Source organism: Panicum virgatum, chromosome 9K (assembly GCF_016808335.1).
Source record: "Panicum virgatum strain AP13 chromosome 9K, P.virgatum_v5, whole genome shotgun sequence".
Taxonomy (NCBI): domain Eukaryota; kingdom Viridiplantae; phylum Streptophyta; class Magnoliopsida; order Poales; family Poaceae; genus Panicum; species Panicum virgatum.
In genome coordinates, this window is record NC_053144.1 from 11,563,751 (window position 1) to 11,584,565 (window position 20,815).

Here is a 20,815-nt window from a genome sequence, read left to right on the forward strand (position 1 = left end):
TCACCGAAGCAGAGCGTCAAGAGCAGTACAACAAGTTGAGGGAGGAAGAGCTTCGCTGTAGGGCGCTGCAAGAGAAGCTACGCGCACAACGGCTGCAGCTTGAGAAAATGCAATCACCACCACCACCACCGCAGAAGGAGGTGGCTGCAACCAACCCGCGGCAACACGAGCCACCAAGGGTCCGCTCAAGGGTCATACCGATTGAAGAGATCTCTGACCGCTTCGAGTCAGACGGCGAAGAGCACTGCCGAAGAGGCCATCAGCGAAGATCACCATTATCCGAAGAACTAGAGGAAATACAGTGGCCTCATCGCCTCAACCAGCAGTACTGCCGCAGTTTGATGGGGAGTCAGATCCCGAAGAGTTCCTCCTCAAGTACAAAGCCACCATAGAAGCATCAGGAGGAGGCACCGCGTGCAAGACGAAGGCACTCATCCTCGCATTACGAGGCTTGGCCCAGCGATGGTATGCAAACATACCACTAGGAAGCATATTGTCTTGGAAGTAGCTTCGCTCCGAGTTACATGCAAGCTTTCGAGCCATAAGGCCCGACGAAGTCACATCATGTGATTTCCACAGTTTAAAGCAAGGAAGCATGACCCTACAAGAGTACCTTCAGAGAATTATGAAGCTTCGCGCAAGAGAACCAAATGTTGCTGACCAGAGCATCATCGACTCAGTGGTGAACAGGATCAACCTAGGCCCATGCGGAGAATACATATCCCGGCGCAAGCCGAAGACAGTTACTAAGCTATTTGAGATAATGCAAGAATATTGCATATCTGACAGAGCGAAGAGGAGAAGGCTCGAGGAGAAGAACGAGCAGAAGAAGTCACGAAGCAGCGAGAGGTCCCACTCCAAACCGTGGCACACTGATGAGGCAAAGCACAAGAGAACAGTGAACAACGTGTCCGAAGAAGAACCCCGAGAGTCCAAACACCATCACCGGAGGAAGGGCGAGAGGGACCGCCACGAGGAAAGGTCCAGCTGCGATGATCGTCACCATCGCGAAGAGCGACACCAGAAGAACCGAAAAGATAACGGCGGCCGAAGAGAGAAAACCCCCTTTTGTTATTTCCATGGCAAGGACAAAGGCCATTGGACAAATGAATGTCCCTTCGCCATTGAGAGGAAAGAAAAGTTCGATCGGCTAAACTCCCAGCCAGCGAAGCCGGTCAATCACACCTCACAGTTGCCGCAACAGTCTTCGACAACGGCTACCACTTGGACCCCTACACCAAATTGGTCGGTGTCATACCCGGTCTACAACTACAACCCGCTGCCATACGCGCACCAAGCACTGCCTCCGCAACAACCAGTGCCAATGCTACCCCCTCCGCCTTATAGTCAAACATGGTCGAGGAGCTCCACGCCACAGTCTTATGACACAGCGAGTTTATCCCCGCCTCCGAAGCTCGAGCCGGGGCAGATACCAGAAAGAGCAAGCAATACACCCTCCGGCAGTAGGGTCAACATCATCAACGCCATCTCCGGAGGATCCAATGAACCAGTGCACGAGACGAAGAGGCAACGCAAAGAATACTTCAGAACTGTCTCTCATGTGAGCGAAGGCAGATGCTTCCGAACAACTTGGTCGCACGTCCCGATATCCTTCACACATGCAGATCTTCGACTGCAACACTACCCACATAATGACCCCCTCGTCATCGAGGCTAACATCAGCAAGAATTCAGTACACTTCGCAGGGAATAATGTAGGGAGAATCCTGTTGGGCAACGGGACCTCCGCAGACATCCTCGTATGGCAGTGCTTCGTTAAGATGGGCTTCACAGAAAAAAGCCTTGCAAAAGTCGCAATACCCGCTCATTGGCTTCGGAGGCAAGAGAATCAAAGCTCTCGGCAAGATAGAACTCAATGTCACATTCGGCGAAGGGGCAACATAGAGAACCGAAGTAATAACCTTCGATGTGGTCGACATCAACTACCCCTACAACGCCATGTTCATCACCTGCCTATCTCAAACAGGGCAGTAGTGCTGGACACCTTGCAGAAACAAGCATCCCTTAGAACATTAATGTTATTCGGAAACATCACGGTTGAGCTGAAGGATTTATTGAACAATATGTCTAGCCTAAGAGTACTATATCTAGATGATGTAAATCTAGTTGAGCTCCCAGACTCAATATCCCACCTCAAACATTTAAGATTCTTATGTCTTTGTGGCACAAGCATATCCACGATCCCTCGAGGCATAGGAAATCTAAAATTTCTACTAGTCCTCGACCTTTGTGGGTGCACAAATATTTCTCAACTCCCTAACTGCATCTTAGAGCTGCAGAAACTAAGGCTCCTCAACTTTAGAGGTACGTCAATCACCTCAGTTCCTCGTGGCTTCGGAAAGCTAAAAGATTTGGTCATCTTGTGGGGGTTTACAACACATTCCGATAACAGCACAGATGTCTGGTGCAGCATAGAAGAACTAGGACCTCTGTCAAAGCTCATACGACTGGATATAAGAGCTCTGGAGAAGGCACCTTCCGGTTCTATGGCTGCTAAAGCAATGCTTAGCAGTAAACATCACCTGATAGACTTAGATTTGATATTTACCACCAGGCTTGGAGTGAACGGGGAGGTCAGAGACGACATCAGCGAGGAGGAGCACGAGAGGATCGAGGATGTGTTGGCTAACCTGTGTCCTCCAACTTGCATGGAAGAACTTGATATCATAGGCTACTTTGCACATGGGCTACCACAGTGGATGAGAACCATGTCAGCCTTTGGGAGCTTAAGGCGGTTGGCGCTGGATGACTACGCATGCTGCACGCAACTGCCTAATGGATTGGGCCAGCTCCCATTTCTTGATTATTTTTGGGTCAAGCGTGCTCCGTCAGTCCAGTGTATTAGGCACGATTTCCTCCACCCCTCCTTGGGTGGTGAGGCGGATGGCAAGGAAGAGGCACCAGCGCTAACAGGAACACAGAACAAAAGGAGGCAGCCTCATCATATCTCGCGTGGTGCTGGTGTTGCATTTCCCAAACTGGTAGCCCTGGGTTTTGTGGGCATGCTGGAATGGACAGAGTGGGAGTGGGAGTGGGAGCAGCACGTCCCTGCGATGCCAGCTCTAGAGGAGCTTATGATCCAGGACTGTGAACTGCAACGTCTTCCTGCAGGACTTGCACAGCATGCATGCCGGTTGAGAGAGTTGTACCTGAGAAATATCCAGCACTTGGTCTCCGTGGAGAACTTCCCTTCACTAGTCAAGCTTTGGTCATATGAAAACCCAAGTCTGGAGAGGATCAGCAACAACCCAAGCTTGCAATGGATTGACATCAGCAATTGCCAGGCACTAAAGGAATTGGACGGTCTGCCATCCCTCCGGAGCCTGGAGTGGTGGGATTGGGTTGCTGACGCACTCCCAGAATACTTACGGAGGCAAACCTAAGGAGGTTGCGTGTAGATTGCAGCCGAAGCTTGCTTAAACTGATCGCGTTACAAGATGAATCCTCCGAGTGGGAGAAGATCAAGCACGTCCAGCAACTAAAGGCATATGGGCACAAGAAAGGAGAAGAGGAGGAATGGTACGTCTACTATACCAAGGAGCCGTATTCCTTCGACGCATACCTGGGCGAGTCCACAGGTGACTTCATCTTCGACCTACTCAAGTGTTTTTATAGTTGTAAATTTGTAAGTCGCATAAAATGGATTCGTTTGACGAATCTGAACTCGTTTGTCTTGATTTTGCCCAGGAATAACACAGGAATGCAGAGAGTAGATGAAGCTTCAGACTGCTACAACAGGAGCATTCAGTTTGGTATATGCTGGTAGGTACGTATGAAATGCCAATTGGTTATTAGTTGCAAATCCTATCATTTTGGTGAGCTACATGCCATTGTAACATTTGAACCACATAACATGTTAATTCAGGAGCAGGAAAAGGTCTGGACCAGTGGACCTGCTATTGTCGTAGCGCTACGTTTGGAAACCATGGAGGACCCCATGGAGGAGGAGAACGCATGGTGCCTCTGAAACCCAACAGCCAGCAGGATCGCGCACGCGGGCAGCTCCGGGCAGCCATTGCACGCGCGCGCTGGCTCTGGCAGAAGGCGAGCAGCTGGAGGCCGGAGGCGCCCAGAGGCCTCAGGGACAGGGCGAGGGAGAGGACACCAGGCAGCCCGCGGGGAGGCTATTCATCGCGCGCTACTGGAACGCGACCTATCGCAGAAGGGAGGCGGCGCTCTGCAGGGGGCCCGTGCGTACTGTGCTTCTTCAACCTCCAGCTCCCGATGGTGGTTGGCGCGAGGGTTAGGGGAGGGGGGGTTGCTGGGGTCCGGGGGTGGTTGGTGGGGCGGGCGGCAGCCAGCGAGGTCGCCGGCGGCCGGAGTAGTGGCGGGAGGCGGCGGAGCTTTAGGGTTCCGAGTTGCTGGGGTTGGGGCGGGCTCCATGGCCGCCGGACCTAGAGGAGAGGGCCGGGGGCGGGGGCGGCCCGGCGGCGGCTGCGATTCGACCGGCGGAAGGCGAGGCGGCGCGGGAGCGCCGCCGGCCGGGCGGGGCAGGACCCTCGGTGGGCGGTGCCGGCGGCGGGGGCAAAGAGAAGGCGGCGCGGCGGCGGCTGGGCGGCGAGCTCGGTTAGTGTGGCGGCGGTGGAGGGCGGCGGCGGAGGCCGCCGGAGCCGGAGGAGGCGGTCGACGGTGGGGGCGGGCGGGGGCGCTCGGCCTATAGACGTCCCCGGCAGCCTGGCACACGCCAAAGCTGAGCGAGGCGGCGTCTGGCCGAAACGCGATCCCATCATCTTGCGATTGTGATTACTATCATCTAATTTCTGTACAGTGTATCATCACCCTCTCTGTTATCGTCGATAGATGTGTGTCGCTTCATCAAACTTTCTTCAGTTTGATCATCAGTGTGTTTCAATGTTCAATAACAAGCGCGTTTGTTTAGAACCTAGCTTATTGCAGATTTGACAGACAAGTACTAAGCATACCACAAGGGGTTTCCAGGGCTTCAGGGCCTGATTAACGTACGGCTCAGCTGTGGTGCCGAGATAGCACTGTTCTTTTCTGAGAACAAGTGTGGCGTACAATGTTAGCATGTTAATCCTGTGCTTGTTAGTGGTCAATAAGCCGGCCTGTTAGCAAACGGCTGTGCGCGTGTGTTGGAGCTCGTCGCATGGGTGTATGCGGAGCGCGTCCTTAGGAGCTGCGCGGGATGTTCGTGGAACGTGGGATGGCGCGTTCAGTGGAGCGGCATGCCGCGCATGTAGGGCAGAGCATTGCCACGATTAGGGAGTCAGTTAGAGTCTGTAATCCTCTTTATATTGTTGCAATCAAGGTCAGAAAACACTGCCAGTTAGCAGCACCAAAATTCCTCTGTGTACTCGTTCTCTGTTCGTGAACTCGTGAGCGCGTGTGCGGGCGAACGCCGGCGACGGGAGCTCGCCGGGTTCTCCAACATACAACGCCTACTCTGTCATTGATCCTCTGAACATCAGAAGCAACTCTGACTAGCAGCTTAGCTGATTGCAGCAGCACGGACGCGCGTGCCAGAAACGAGGACAGCCGAACGGCATTTGCAGGGGAAATCTGACGACATCTCCTCTCCCCATATGAGTATATGACAATAGACAGGCATCACATACACACAACTGATAAACATCAGTTCCCGTTATGTACTGTACTATATTGATCTGGTGCCACAGCTACGGTAAGTAAAAGATGACAGCCAACTACCAGAATTAGCTGTTCCTCTGCGAGAAACAGATATTTAAATATACTCAACCCAGGGCATATATATGACTATGAGTCCGTTACACTGTGTACGACTGCTGGATGGTGTCGATGTCCAGGCCCTTGAGCTTCACGACCGACTCCACATGTCCCTTCAGCGTGTGAAGCTCTCTCAGCCTGCAACGAAACATTAAGAAAAACAATGTCAGCTTACATCAACAGCAACATTAATTATGCGTTGGCAATATGCGAATTGTTCTAAAGGGTGGAAGATGTTTAAAAGGGTTCCCCCCGTGTTAGATATGTGTCGAATATGTGTACAGTTTAATTACGATTGGACTTGAGTTGTAATTTGGTAAGTTAGGGATAGAGTTCGCGTCGTACTTTGTATCCTAGGGCCCATAAATATGAGGGCACTACCGTGTAACCGTGAGATGACTTGGGCGGCTGGCGTGGTCGGCGGCGTGGCCGCGGTGGTGCCCGGATGCCGGTGGAGCTGTTGTTTATGGGGGAGGAGCGCCCGTAGTCATGCTCCGAAGATGTAGGCACATCGCCGAACCTCGTTAAAAACATCGTGCCTCGGTGTCGTTCTCATTCGTGTGATCTTGTGATTTGGTTCTGCGTTCTTGGTTTATCGCTTCTGCGCTATTATTCTAACAAGTGGTATCAGAGCCAGATTCAGGGAGAAGATCCACGAGGAGGCGTGATGGGCATGTTCCACACCACGCTAGGTCGCACAAGCTGTCCGGGGAGGGTCAGGGCGCAAAGTCGATGTCACACCCAGTTTCAAGGACAAAACCGAATGCATAGCTATATGTATGCCAGGATCAAGTTTCATACATATAGAGACATCATAAGTGAATAATCAGTAACAGTATCACAAAAAAAAACTAAAACAAATAAAAGACTATCAGAGTTTACAGCTTATCCTGGAAACAAAGGCTCCAAACTTCACAGGCAATCAACTGGGGGTTGCGTACGCCTAGAACTCAGCAACATCTTCAGAAATCTTTATACACCTTCTCCTTCTGAGCAGCAGTAAGCAAGGGTGAGTACACTTATGGTTGGTACTCAGCAAGGCCACAAGAAATAACCAGAAAATGATTTAAATCCATCTTTAAGTTTATTAATCATGTGAGGGTCCAAGCCGCTCTTGACCGTGAGCATGGCTAACCGGTTAGTTTTAACTCTGCAGAGGTTGTACACTTTCACCACAATTCGCGTAAAAGTTCCGAAGAACTTTGAACCCAACCACGCAATGTGCTAGCTAGGCACAATACCACACTTCCGAGGTGTGATTGCATAGGGACGCTACGAGGCCTTTACAAAGATTCCCTAACCCATGACAATCCGCTAAGGTTTCAAGTCAAAGCGGTCATAACACTGTCCTAATGAGGTGGTACCTTGCCAAAGGACCATTAAACAATACCAATTGCCCCAAGAGGACCGAGCTATACCCCGTCGATGCATCCCCTCTTGCCCTTTCGGTAAGACTGTCACAAGCTAGAGTCTCTAATTAATCAGCCAAGACCAGAGCCATATAGTATTGTGGTTGTACTGTTTTCTTGGGTGGTTCTCCATGTTCCAATTAAATCATCATATTACTCTTGTAAATAAGCATAGATAGAAAAATGGTTAGGGTCACTTGCCTTTCTCCAACGAAAAGCTACTCTTACTGCTCTTCAACTTTTGCTCACTTGGAATTCTTGATCTTCAATCTTCAAACAATGATCCTTCTACTCGAAGCAATCATCGGGCAACATACAAAGCAAACAACAAGATACCTCTAAGAACAATACACCAAAACAAAGAAATGCTTTAAAAGAACGTACTAAAGGATAGGGCTCACTGCTATGGTTATGGAAGTGCAAGAAACGCGAAAAACAGAACTAAAACGGCGATTCTATGGGATAAACGATGCTTCAGGGATCTAGTCGTGATTAACTAAAAAGGTTAAGGACTAACAGAAAAGATTTGTAAGACACAACAAAGTGTGCTCACAGAGGATAAAAAGGTTATAAATCTATCGCACACATTGCAAGGATCCCGTGAGCGCAAGAATCGCTGAAAACGGAGTTGAAACGTGAAAGATATGGCTAAAACAAGGTTCTAGGGGCTTATTTGTGAAGAAACAGGGCTTCCAGGGGCTAGATCTGAAGAAACCAGGGACCTAAACATAATTAAACCTAAACTTCAGGGGCTAGCTTGCAAAACTACACACTAAGGATGGCGGGTTCTATTTTGGAAAAACTCAGGGTGTTTTCCGTAAAGATTTGGACTAAAACAGAAATAGTTTTGAACTGCGATGGACGGAGGGTTGATTTTGGAAAAACGGAGGGGTTTATTTGCAAAAATGACCACGGTTGAACGGTATTTGGTTTAGTTGACTCGGGTCATATTAGATCTGGGCCGCTGGATCTAAATCGGACGGCGGGAGTGGATTGGGGTGGGCTGGCGGCGGCGCAGAGCTAGAGTGGGCGGAGCGGAGCTCGCGGCGGCGCATGGCGGATGGCGGCGACGGCGAACAAGACCGAGCGGAGCAGAGCGAGAGAGAGGGAAGAAAAGACGGAGGAAGTTGCTCACCGGAGAAGAAGGAAATCGTCGGAGTCGAGGAAGAAGGCATGGGGTCGACGACGAAATGGCGATGACTCACGAGAAGGAAGACACCACGACGAAGAGGACAACGAGCTGAGCACTGGGGTGGTGTCAGATTTCACCGGAGATGTACGGATGCGGAGGATGGTGAGATTCTGGGGAAAAGATTATTTTAGGGATTCCCAAACAAGGAGCCTCCCTATGGGTAGTCTATATTTTTGGTGTGAAGTTGCCATGAGAGGTTGGTTTAATATATAGAGAGAAAAGTCTCGTCATCCCACATCAACTAGCAATATGGTACTAAACCTCCCTCCCATGCTAATGGGCTTTACGTGCCTTTAGCCCATTAGGGAACACATGAATGGGCCCATTGAGGTCCATTAGGGATTTATGCACTTTTGATAGACTTAGCCCATTTAAAATTTCGTAATTAATTATTTTCGAAATTAAAATAATTCTAGAAAAATCTAGAATTCATATTTAAAGTCCGAAAAATATTCCAAATGGCCCGAAAATTCTAGGAAAAATCCTAGAAATATATTGGGACCTAACGAACTCAAATAAAATATTTGGAGCTCATGAGAAGATTTGGAAGAGCCTCTAAAAATTAGAGTTTGCTCTAGGGAAAATGGGAAAAGAATCCAGAAAAATCCAGAAAATTCCCGGGAAGAAATTTTGATGATAGAACACGTTTTGAAAGGTTTTCACACTCAACAACACTATGCATGTGACATGAATACATCACCAGAAGAACAACATCATTTAATTTGAAAAACCACCAATATTTATTTTCTTTTACACTAAATTCTCTGTGAAGAAAAATAAATGTTGAGAAAATTTTAAAACTATGAGAAAATTATTGATTTTTTTTAATTTTAATCACATCCTGAAATCCAAAAATTTCAGGGTGTGACAGTCGAGCTTGGCGGCGATCGACGACTCGGTCGGTGGTGTTGGACACTTCGGGCGAGTGGTTCGAACCGTTCAATGAGCTGCAATCAACAGGGATGCATCAAGACGTGGAGATCGGATTGATAGCGGCTGGTGGCTGCTGTTCGATAGGGGCCAGTCAGACGTGATGGCCAGGTTCGACGGTGCGGCTGGAAGACGTCGTGGATGAAGACGGCGGCTTCGACTCGCGATCAGACTGACGGGCGGTTGGTCATGATCAGGGTGGTCGTTGCAAACTCAAAGTGGAGCAGCAACGATGGTGGCGAAAGCCACGGTGGACTCGATGTGTTGATGGAGGTGGCTTGTTCGAGTGGATTCTTGAAGATCTGGAGCAATATGTGCCGGCGATGGCGAGCTACAGGGCAGATTACGCGGAGGTTGAAAACCGGCACCTTCTGCGGCACATGGCTCGGCTACGGCACGGGCGTTGGTGCCTTGGACTCGGACGTGCAGGACTGTAGGTGGGCCACGGTGAGCATGTACACGGTGAGGATCAGGACTCAGGAGGCGGTGGCGGGTTGGAGTTGGAGAGTGCATACGTACATGCATTATGCATGCATGTGGATTAATTAATTTTTGCTCGGACAACCTGCCTTGCATGGGATTTGTTCTCGTCATGTGGTGCTATTGGATACAGGGTGGGCCCACTAGTGCAGGAAGCCAGAAAGTCCGACCAGATTTTGGCAAAAGAAAAAATGACTCCGATCAGGATGTGAATTCCTACAGAACAAGGAAATAGAAGGACAGGGAGTCCGATGTGGACAAGTGCTGTCGAGATTTTCCTCCATAAAACTCACAGGAGTCTACACGAGATTGCATCGAGGCAATCGTGTTGTTTGCTAATCGAGGCTTGCGCGATTGAAGGCAAACAGCAGACGGTGCTCGGACGGATCGGCAACGTCGTGTGCGACGGCGTGGAGGTCGACGGGGTTCGCGAGCGGCGTGGCTGTGCACAGGCAGTGTACGGCGGGGGCGGCACACAGACAGAGGCACGCACGGTCGGCATGTGCACTGGGCGACGTGTGTGCAGGCAGCAAGGTGCGCTCACACGTGAAGGTGCGCTCGGCGAGAGCGCAAGGACGTGTAGGAGGCACGCGGCTTCAACACGTGAAGGCAGCGGGCACGCAGGAGGCATATAGTTCACGTGTGTGAAGGTTTTTTCGACTATCTGTGCAACAGACAGATGGCGTCGATGGCTTTCAAATTTGAGATGGCGAGGTTTGATGGCACCGGAAACTTCGAGTTGTGGCAGACGAGAGTGAAGGACCTGTTGGCTCAGCAGAGCATCTCGAGGGCCCTCAATAAGAAGAAGCCGGCGAAGGTGGATGATGATAAGTGGAAAGAGATGCAGGCGCAAGCGTGTGCTACAATAAGACTTTGTCTCACAGATTAGATCATGTACCATGTCATGGATGAAATATCGCCGAAGAAAATTTAGGACAAGTTGGAAGAGCAGTTTATGTCCAAGACATTGACCCGGAAACTGTACTTGAAGCGGAAATTGTATGGGCTGAAGATGCAGGAGGGGTCAGATCTTGCAGAGCATATTAATGTCTTCAATCAATTAATTGCTGATCTTGAGAAGGTCGAAGTGAAGATTGATGAGGAAAACAAGGCTATTATTCTTCTGCGTTCTTTGCCGGAGTCTTATGAGCACTTGGTTACTACACTGACTTATGGCAAGGAGGATGTTAAGGTGGATGAAATTGTTACTGCTTTACTCGGTCATGAACAAAGGAGGAAGAACAATTTATCTGAAGATTCTTCTGGAGGTGCTTTTGTAGTCAGGGGTGATCACAATGCTGAAGATAAGAAGGGCAACAAAAAGAAGAAGAGGCCGCAGTGCTATAGGTGCAAGGGATGGGGACATAAAAAGGCTAAGTGTCCGGAACTGAAGAAGAGCGGAGGAACCGCAAGTGTGATGATTGCCAAGAAGCAGTATGACTCGGATAGTGATGGTGATGTTCTCACAGTATCGAGTGAAAAGTCTTGTAAAGCGTGGTTATTGGATTCAGCTAGCTCGTTTCATGCAACACCAAAGAAGGAGTGATTCTCGTCATACATTGAGGAGGATGATGGTCTTGCTCACTTGGGAGATGATTCGGGTTACCGTATCATAGGAGTGGGCGATATCAAATTCAAAATGTGTGATGGACGTGAGATGCTACTTAAGGGTGTAAAGTATGTGCCAGGACTACGGAGAAATCTAGTTTCGCTTGGGTTAGTGCATGATGAAGGATGACTGTATCAGACGACGCCTGATAAGAAGACCTTGAGAGTGCGAGAAGGCAAGACAGTCATGGTTGGTGAGAAGTCAAGTGCACACCAATACAAAGCTGATGAAAAATATTGTTAAAGGTGGAGTCATGGATGGCAATGCAACAGTGGCGGTGTTCTGTCCGAAGGTCGACAAGGCGGCGGGATCGGCCTAGTCGGGCTGTTCCAAGTGAGCAGCAAAGGGAGACGACTCAAGTCCGGTACACAGAAGTTCGAGCATGGACGGCTTCAAGGTGGCGTGCATATTCGCTAAGGTGGAGTTTGTTAGATATGTGTCGAATATGTGTACAGTTTGATTATGATTGGACTTGAGTTGTAATTTGGTAGGTTATGGATAGAGTTCAGGTCGTACTTTGTATCCCTAGTGCCCATAAATATGAGGGCACTACCGTGTAACCGTGAGACGACTTGGGCGGCTGGCGTGGGCGGCCACACCACGGTGGTGCCCGGATGCCGATGTAGCTGCTGTTTATGGAGAGGAACGCCCGTAGTCATGCTCCGAGGATGTAGGCACATCGCCGAACCTCGTTAAAAAACATCGTGCCTCGGTGTCGTTCTCGTTCGTGTGATTTGGTTCTGTGTTTTTGGGTTATCGCTTCCACGCTATTATTCTAACACCCCGAGTAAGAAAGAATCGAAGCGCTATTATTCTAACACCCCGAGTAAGAAAGAATCGGATGCAAATGGGGCCAGTGGTACTACTAATATTAGCCTACTATAAATATTCGTATCAGTACTCTTCTGCAAATTCTCTCAGCGGTTTTGATCTTACCTCGCAATCTCAGCCCTCCGTCTCGCCTCTTCAGCTATTTGATTCAGCTCGTTCACCCTCTCGGGGAACAGCTTGGCATCTGGTGGCTGCAGTCCGTGGAGGGTCCTCTGTGCGTGTGCCCACTTGAGCTCCCTCTCTTCCTTGCCAAAGTCCTTCTTCCTAGTAAATGCAATCTGCAAGGAACCAGCAGTTAGTCATAGATGCATGCAATTAAGCCAAATAACTGATGTTCATGGCAACTCGGTATTGTATCTTACTCTTTGCTCAATGACAAGATCCCAAGCTTTCCCGCTCAGAGCATATCGGATGAGGAACCTGAGGATATCAAGTGGGAAGTAAAAGACGAGATTGTAGAGCCACACAACACCGGCCCAGCCCCATCCAATGCCTTTGATTGAAGTGAAACCCCAGTTAACGTACACAGCAATCAATGTAGCTATCTGCACCCAAAAGGAAGAACAGTCAATGGTACTTACTCCGGTAACTGAATTTTGTCAAATGGTGCACAGCAAGAGGGTAGAGAGCATACCAGCTGTGCAACCAAGAAAGCAAACACTAACAGAAAGCCCGGGCGCTCAACAAATGACCAGCTGCGAGACCTTGTGACAAAGATGAGAGCCTGACTGATAGTGCTAACTTGGAGATATACAGCAGAAGCAAGTTTCTGGTAATCGTCTTGAGCTATCTTCTCAAGGCTTTCGACATGAAAGATCCTCTAAAATATTATCGAATAGTAAGTCAATGCATGTCTCAGAACCAATCTCAAAACTCAATGCTGCAATACTAGCTTGATAAACCATTTTGTTATTGAAATGATTAATAGCAATCGCCCAAGTCATATAGATTTTTCAATAAAATAAAAAAATATTTTCTGCCACTTTTCATGATCCTTACAGGGAAAAAGTTTGTCTTATATGCAGCCCAGAAGAAGATAACAGTCATCACTGCCAAGTATCCACCAAGCACGATTCCAGTAGTGAAAATCTCAGCCAGCTTCCAGCTGTCAGGTAGCGGCGAAGGTTTTACTCGATCCTTTGATATTGTCATTATGGTACCTGTTCATACCAGACAATGGTTCAGGTCAAAATGAAATGATATTTACTAGTTTCCACCATCATACTGTGACAGACAACAAGAATGAAGGAAACAAGAAAGAGATGTACCATCATTTAGGATTGCAATAATCAGCACCATAAATGGTGGGAAATCAAACTCCCATATGAGGGCAAGCAGCATAAATCCAAGCTGTTGAATATTGAGCAACCAAATGCATTATTAGCAGACAATTCACATAATATTAAGTATCAAGATGAATATACCACATAGGTCACCAACTGACCACCAATTATAGTAGGGGAAATCATACCCTGGAATCTAAATAAATGTGCGACTCTAATTAACTTGCAGCATAACATTAAAAATTAAACAGATTAAAAAACATTAACAACCAAATTTAAATACTCAAATAAATACAAAAACACATTTCACACATGTCTGCAATAGCAAAATATGAAAATAATGTAGTCAAAGGAGGGTCCATGAACTTGGAAGACTTCTAGTCTAAAGATAAGTCAAGAAAACATACCACGATACGTATTGTAATCGAGACGGCATAGATCTGCAGATATGAAGGTGGATTAGCAAAATAAAATAAACATCTTTTCCTGAAAAGATATTTCAGTAGGCTTCCTTCTGACATACAGTATAGTTCTTCATGCGCTGGAAAATTGCCCGGCTGGTAAGAACAGCGCTAATGATCACACTCAAGCCAGGCTCTGTTAGGACAATATCAGAAGCACTTCTGGCTGCATCAGTTGCATCAGCAACTGCTATACCAATATCAGCTTTCTTTAGCGCTGGAGCATCATTTACTCCATCACCAGTCATTCCACAAATGTGTTTTCTCGCTTGCAGACGTTTCACAATCTCATATTTGTGCTCTGGAAAAATGACAACAAACTCACTCTGCTGTCATGCTATCTGTTTTTGCTTTACACTACGTACCCTTTGTTTTACCTGCTATTGAATTGAAACATACCTGGGAATACACCAGCAAAACCATCAGCCTTCTCGATTAAATCATCAACTGGTAAAGCAGCAATAGACTCATCCTTGTTCTGTCCCAGCAAAGCAGAGGAAGGGTACATGTTAGTACCCATCCCTAAGCGACGCCCTGTTTCCTTCCCAATTGCTAGCTGATCACCTGGAAATAAGAAAATAAATTTAATCCACATAGGATGGACAGACAAATTTATTAGAACAGGAGAATAGAGGTTCAGAATATACCCAATGAAACATCCGGTGCTATTGTTCATTTAAGTGTTCCAACTCCCTACTCACAGTCACAGGTAATTAACAGGGACAACAAATATTCTATGCACGGTGTTGACTTGTAAGCCTATTCCTCATGCATTTAGATAAGTTAGTCACTGGCAACCCTCTTTGGTGGAATTGTGAAAACCTCTCCCAAAAACACATAAAAAATCACGAAACTTCTGCATGCTTGTGCAAGATTATCTAGCTTACACAGTAAAACTTTTGACAAACCACTCTGGTAGGATGCAACAATAGCACAGATTTGCTGAAATAAACCTAGACAAGCACACAACCTTGACGCAGAAAGTAGGGACATTGTAAAGCAAAATAATGCATGGCCACGATGTCCCAATACTTTCTTTGTGTAGGGCATGATATCCCTATACTGCCACAAAAAAATATAGAAGAGTATTTCGCATGATAATAACTTCATCAGGACCACGAATTTTGCTTTAGCATATTACAGTTTTGTAGATCCATCCTCCCTGTTCTCAGCAGCCGACATACTAGATCAGGATCCTTATTCCTCCAGTGTATCATCTTACAGAACAAATGGATCTAAAATACGCTCTGACATAAGGCAAATGCCAGTGATTTCACTCATACAACCCCCAAAAATTATCTATATTTATGATCTTGTCCTTTTTCAACAGAGAATAGAGTGACACTAAAGGCATGGCATCTACGAAATTGGATTGTCTGAAAATTGGAAAGAACACCAAAAGCTGTACCTGTGATCATTTTGACATTAACACCAAGGTTCAGTGCCCTTCGTATTGTTTCGGCACTGTCATGCCTTGGAGGATCAAAGAGTGGCATAAGAGCAACGAAATGCCATGGCCCACCAGGGCTCTCTTTCCTTCCATCTGGCACTTCCTACATGACAGAATATAACCATCATTAAAACAACATAGGAGTATACATACAGAGGATGATCTGAAGAGAAGTCGTGCAACAACCATAACCATAAAATAACTCTGACTACTACCTAATCTACACTTAGCTTAGATTCTGCAAGCTTTAAGTGCACTGTGGATGACTATTCTTCGAAGTTCACCCACCTGGTATGCTACAGCAAGTGATCGAAGTCCACGCTCAGCAAACTTGTCTATTACAGCATGGACTCTTCGTTCTATCTCTGTCTTGTTGTAGGCGAGGTTGAGAATCTGCAGGTCATTTCGATAAATAAGACCATGCCATAAATGATAAATCCAGGTCCTGCTTTTGAATATATGCTGCAATCCAGTTTTTGTATACCTGTTCTGGCGCACCTTTACTAACACGGTACATCTTCCCATCACTGTCAATGTATGTCAAGGCAGTTCTTTTGTCGGTAGGATTAAATGGCAGGAAATGAACCTCTTGAATACCAGCACGTGCCTGTGGGAAATATTGTTAGATGTTCCCATCGTCGAATAAACAAGATTGCCATACTTATTCCATCCCTATTTGACAAGCAATATACCTCTTTTGGATCAGCTAGCATTCCGACTATTGCAGTATCAATAGCATCTTGATTTTCTATTCGGGATGCTCTAGCAGCCATCAGAATTACTTGGTCTTGAGTCACGCCCCTTTCAAAAACCTGAACCAAAAATATATAAGTGTTTTAAGGTCAGACATGAAGGAGTAAATGATTGTGTTCAAGTCTAACCTCAATGAGGTTCTTGTCCACAGTGAGTTTATTCAGGGTCAAGGTTCCCGTTTTATCACTGCAAAGTACATCCATACCAGCCATCTCTTCAATTGCAGTCATTCTTTTTGTTATGGCTCCCTGCAGGGGAAAAAAAGAAAAGGCAATAAAGTACTACTATTGAAGTTTTGGACCTTCTGGCCTGGTTATCACTTGGTTAACCTGTCACCAAAGAGATGCAAACCTGTTGAGCTAAGCGATGAGACCCAATTGCCATGGTCACAGACAAAACTGTTGGCATTGCTATGGGAATGCCTCCAATGAGAAGCACCAAAAGATTGTCAATTCCAGGATGATATGCCCTATGCTGGATAGGATACATGACAATTATCTCAACAAACATTCCCACAGCAATTGAGCAAATACAAAAGTTCCCAATGGCTGTCAAGACCTGCATCAATTGCATGATAATGAATGCAATGATGTAGTGATGATTCAAACAGATAAGATCAAATATGAGTGTATGTAAGGCTTTTAAATCTTGCCTTCTGAAAATGGCCAACTTGATTGGTGGAGTCGACAAGATGTGCAGCTTTCCCAAAGAAAGTGTGGACACCAGTTGCTATCACAACAGCCTCAATCTCACCCTGCTTGACCGTTGAACCAGAGTAGACGCCATCACCAGGACCTTTGGTGACTGGCAATGATTCTCCAGTTAACGCAGACTACAAATAGGAGAAGACAAAAATGTGAGATGAAGAAACATAGTAGGATCAAATAATATGTCAAGGACTCAAGGTGACTAAATGTCAAAGACATTAAGGACCTGATCTATTTTCAAAGGATCCCCATCAAGGAGCCGAGCATCTGCAGGAATGATATCTCCAAGTTTAATGCTGATGATGTCCCCAGGCACAAGGATGGCTGCCTCTTCCTCAGTCCAATGGCCATCACGAAGCACCTATCCACCAAAACACAACATTAGTTCCAATTTTCAAATAGACATCGCAAAAAGATTATATATGGAGAATATAGTGAAATGTCACGAACTAAGTGGATAATTAAGGACCTTGGCTTTTGGTGCAAGACGAGCCATAAGTGCCGCAGCAGCATTTCCAGCATTATTTTCCTCAATGAAACTGATAGTTGAGTTGATAAGCAGCAGCGTGATGATACCAACAAAGTCCTGCCAGTCTGGTGGCTTCCCCTGATAACAACAAATATATCATCTATTGTTAACAGAGAACAATGTAAAAACTTCACTCATCACCAATCTCAAAATAAAAGAAAGCAAGGAACTTAATAAGATTTTTTTTTCATAGTCCTTACCCCACCATTGGCCAGTGCGATGGCCATGATAGCTGCAGCCTCCATGACCCACGACAGTGGATTCCACATGAACCCTAGAAACTAGAGAAATTTGCTCTCCTGCAGCCCTCAACAGTCCAAGTGAATGAGAAATTTGAAGTAACACAGGGAAGTGACTCAATTTCACTCGATAATCAAGAAGAACAAAATCTTTCCCAAGAGTCAAGAGATGACCTAAGAGGCTAGAAAAACCTGACCTCCTTCTGTTCGAGCTTGTTGGGACCAAATATTTGAAGGCGTTGCTGCGCCTGCTCGGAAGTGAGCCCCCCACGGCTGCATCTCAGATTCTCAAATACTTCCTCAAGTGGGATGTTCTCCTGTAAAATAGTTGTAACAACAGCTTTTTACAGGCCATACAAAAGGCGAGCAATTTGATACCATAATGAACATCAAATAAAAGAGAAAATATAATGCTAGTTTCGATTTGCCTGTGTGCAACCTACTACTGCTACCAACCAAACCCAATTCCAAAAGAACAAAATTGCAAGTAGTCCATTTAACCAAATTTAGTAAGAAAAGAAAAGGCGGAGGTACCAAAAAGGGACATCATGGAATTAGAGCAAGATGTCAACAATCAACGTATTCATACAAGGGATAACATGATCACAAAGAGTAGTAAGAAAGACGTCAACTTATGCATACAGGCAAAGGGACGTTGTGATTGGAAAGAGTAGCAAAACCACATAACTCTAAAATTAGTAAGCGCGATAAACAAAGACCTACAGGGACGTCACCTAGAATTCTGGATTTTAAAAACATTAAAAAAGAAACCATCCCAATTCTGCCACCCACCGCACCAGCTGAACAGCAATTAGCAACCTGGGGCCGGGAGCCTCTTGCCTCTTCACATCTCCAAGCACAACATGAATTTGCAGGTAACTACTAACGTGTGAATCCAAGAACATATAATAACAAGATTCTACAACATCTCAGCATGAACATAAACCGATTAACACTTGGGGAAAAAAAGAACACGAACTAGAGGTTCACTCTCTATCACCCAGGAGATCAAGAATTAGATGACCAATTCTCCAAAGTCCAACCCTGCAATGCTATGGCCACGGCCATCGCATTTTTGGCAAGTAGTCAAACCACAGCCCACATGCCGATTCCACTACGAGCCCCAGCATCCTAGAATCCATGAAGATAACAAGAACCAAGAAATGAACCCACCCATGCTACCGCTAATCCAAGAATAAAGATACGCCCAAGGGGAGCCTTGTCCGGACATTTCACTACAACCCAAGAACCGCCGCAAGAGAAAGCCAGTGGTTACCTGGTCGACGGCCTCCTTGAGGACGGCGTCGAGGTTCCCCTCCTTGTCGGCCATGGCGGCACCCCTCTGATATCCCCCTGCCCGCACGAAGCCACTCTGTTCTCCCTCTGCTCGGCAACTCTCCCTTTTGGACTTATACGCGGGGTTCTAGAGCTTTGTAAATGCGCAGGAGTCCTCTGTGCGTGAGGGAGAGCGAGTGACGAAACCTCTGGAGCGGCGGATAGAGAGGTAGGAGGAGAGAGTGGATTTCCACGCGGCGCGGAAGAGACAGCTCGAGAAGTGAAGGTGGAAGAAAGCAACAAGAAATGAGTTCGAAAAGAAAATCGTAGAGGGAATGAAAAGGGTAGGTAAAGGCAGGAATTTGGTAGGAGAAAAGTGATTTTACGAAGCAATCGGATCTTCTGCAGCTCTTAAACTAGTGATCCCATGTGGTGTTTTGTAGCTTGAATGTTGGAACCGGAAATTGCTGAGTCTTTGACAAACGATGACATTTCTGTGTATGCAAAAAGAATCCCCAAAAAGAAATCTGAAGAGTGGCTGATGGTTGAATTCAAAATCCCTTTATATTCCTAGCTCATAATCGTAAGCACAACATACTCATACGTCTTTACTCATAATCATTTGGGATCCGAAGTATGTGAGAATGAAAGAATTGACAGTTCCCTTATATGAAGCTATTTTTTCTTTATTTTCGAGGAAATTCTCTTCCGCAAGCAATTTCAAAACTGGATATTAGCTCAGTGGGAAAGGGAACTTAAGCTTAGCTTAATACTAGGCATGGCTTTTTCACCTAGCTTAAGCTTAATGTCAACCAGGTGACAAAAAATTATCTCCATCTTAATGAAATGACACGTAGCTCTACTGCACGTTCGAGAATAAAATTTAAGAAGAGAATGAAAGGGAATTTCACCTAGGAATTAACTTCAGAAAAATTTGAAGACGGCAACTTCTGTCTTTATGTTCAGATGCCTGCTACTGCACACTAGCTAATGGTAACATTCTCTCCTTCCTCGATAACTATATATAAAATAATAGTAGTAATACGCTGAACAGAAATTAACAGTCAACAACCAAATTGTACTAGTTTGCAGCATTGATGCAGTTCCTAACGCTTATCACTGTAGATGCTGATCGTTCAGATGCTGTAGTCTTCAAGTTTCGAATAGTATAAGACAATGCGCATTAAAATTGAGTTCTGACGAAGCAAATTCCAGCTTAAGATATGACCAAATTTCTTAATATATTGATGTGCAATCTCCTGTGGATTCTGAAAATTTTAAAAAGCATGCTCCAGATCAATCTGATGCATCATAGCCACGCATTAGGCGATTGAGATTTGTCAACTAACCTCTTGACTCTTCTTTTGTTCCATGGCAACAGGGACACTTGCTACTTGGATCGGAATATGAAGTACCTGGTTAATGGAAAACTCACACCGTAATGTCCATTCCTATACTTCTGGAAACAGCTGAATTTAACAGATTCAGGATTAATGGAAAACTCACACCGTAATGTCCATTCCTATACTTCTGGAAACAGCTGAATTTAACAGATTCAGGATTAGACGGTGGTAGCTTCTGGCTTCTGCACCCAAGTCCATTGTTACTCATGCGAATACTGACCGAAATGAGGTGGTCTTTTAATAAAGCTCTGCTATATCGAGGTTATTTTCAGAGGTACACATTTGGATTCGTCGAGCACCACCAAACAAGAATGGCATGCCAATGCTAAGAGGCCAAAGTGGTTGATGTTTTTGCCAAACATAGGTTGAGGTTTAAGTAGTAGCTAGTATTCATGTCTAGATGATGCAACGCATGTGATAATTTTATCCATTAATTACAAAGAAGCTTTGTTGCCTTCTCCAGAGTGCAGTTAGGTTTGCATCAGAATTTCTGAAAGAATAAAAACTAGTTTTTTCTTTATCAGCAGATGCATGTTTATCA

The 20,815-nt window shown here is 46.1% G+C and overlaps 1 protein-coding gene and 1 pseudogene across 2 annotated transcripts; one reads left to right on the plus strand and one right to left on the minus strand.

The window, feature by feature from the left end:
• The first annotated feature begins 595 nt into the window (after positions 1 to 595).
• LOC120647707 lies at positions 596 to 3,807 on the plus strand (annotated as a pseudogene).
• A 1,719-nt stretch (positions 3,808 to 5,526) lies between these two features.
• LOC120648302 (plasma membrane ATPase 1) lies at positions 5,527 to 19,250 on the minus strand. 2 transcript variants are annotated; one of them, XM_039925026.1, is made up of 21 exons: positions 18,873 to 19,250; positions 17,794 to 17,913; positions 17,558 to 17,656; positions 17,298 to 17,435; positions 17,055 to 17,189; positions 16,774 to 16,953; positions 16,473 to 16,679; positions 16,250 to 16,369; positions 16,061 to 16,180; positions 15,853 to 15,975; positions 15,657 to 15,761; positions 15,327 to 15,471; positions 14,318 to 14,482; positions 13,981 to 14,219; positions 13,865 to 13,897; positions 13,443 to 13,524; positions 13,174 to 13,334; positions 12,809 to 12,994; positions 12,537 to 12,719; positions 12,280 to 12,452; positions 5,527 to 5,861 (listed from the first exon to the last, which is right to left on the minus strand). In XM_039925026.1, exons 3-21 carry the CDS (start codon positions 17,624 to 17,626, stop codon positions 5,765 to 5,767), a joined length of 2,661 nt encoding a protein of 886 aa, XP_039780960.1. In that variant the 5' UTR covers positions 17,627 to 17,656; positions 17,794 to 17,913; positions 18,873 to 19,250; the 3' UTR covers positions 5,527 to 5,764. The 2 variants fall into 2 exon arrangements, with proteins under 2 accessions (XP_039780960.1, XP_039780961.1); XM_039925027.1 differs by having other exon boundaries at positions 17,771 to 17,913.
• Between the last annotated feature and the right edge of the window lie 1,565 nt (positions 19,251 to 20,815).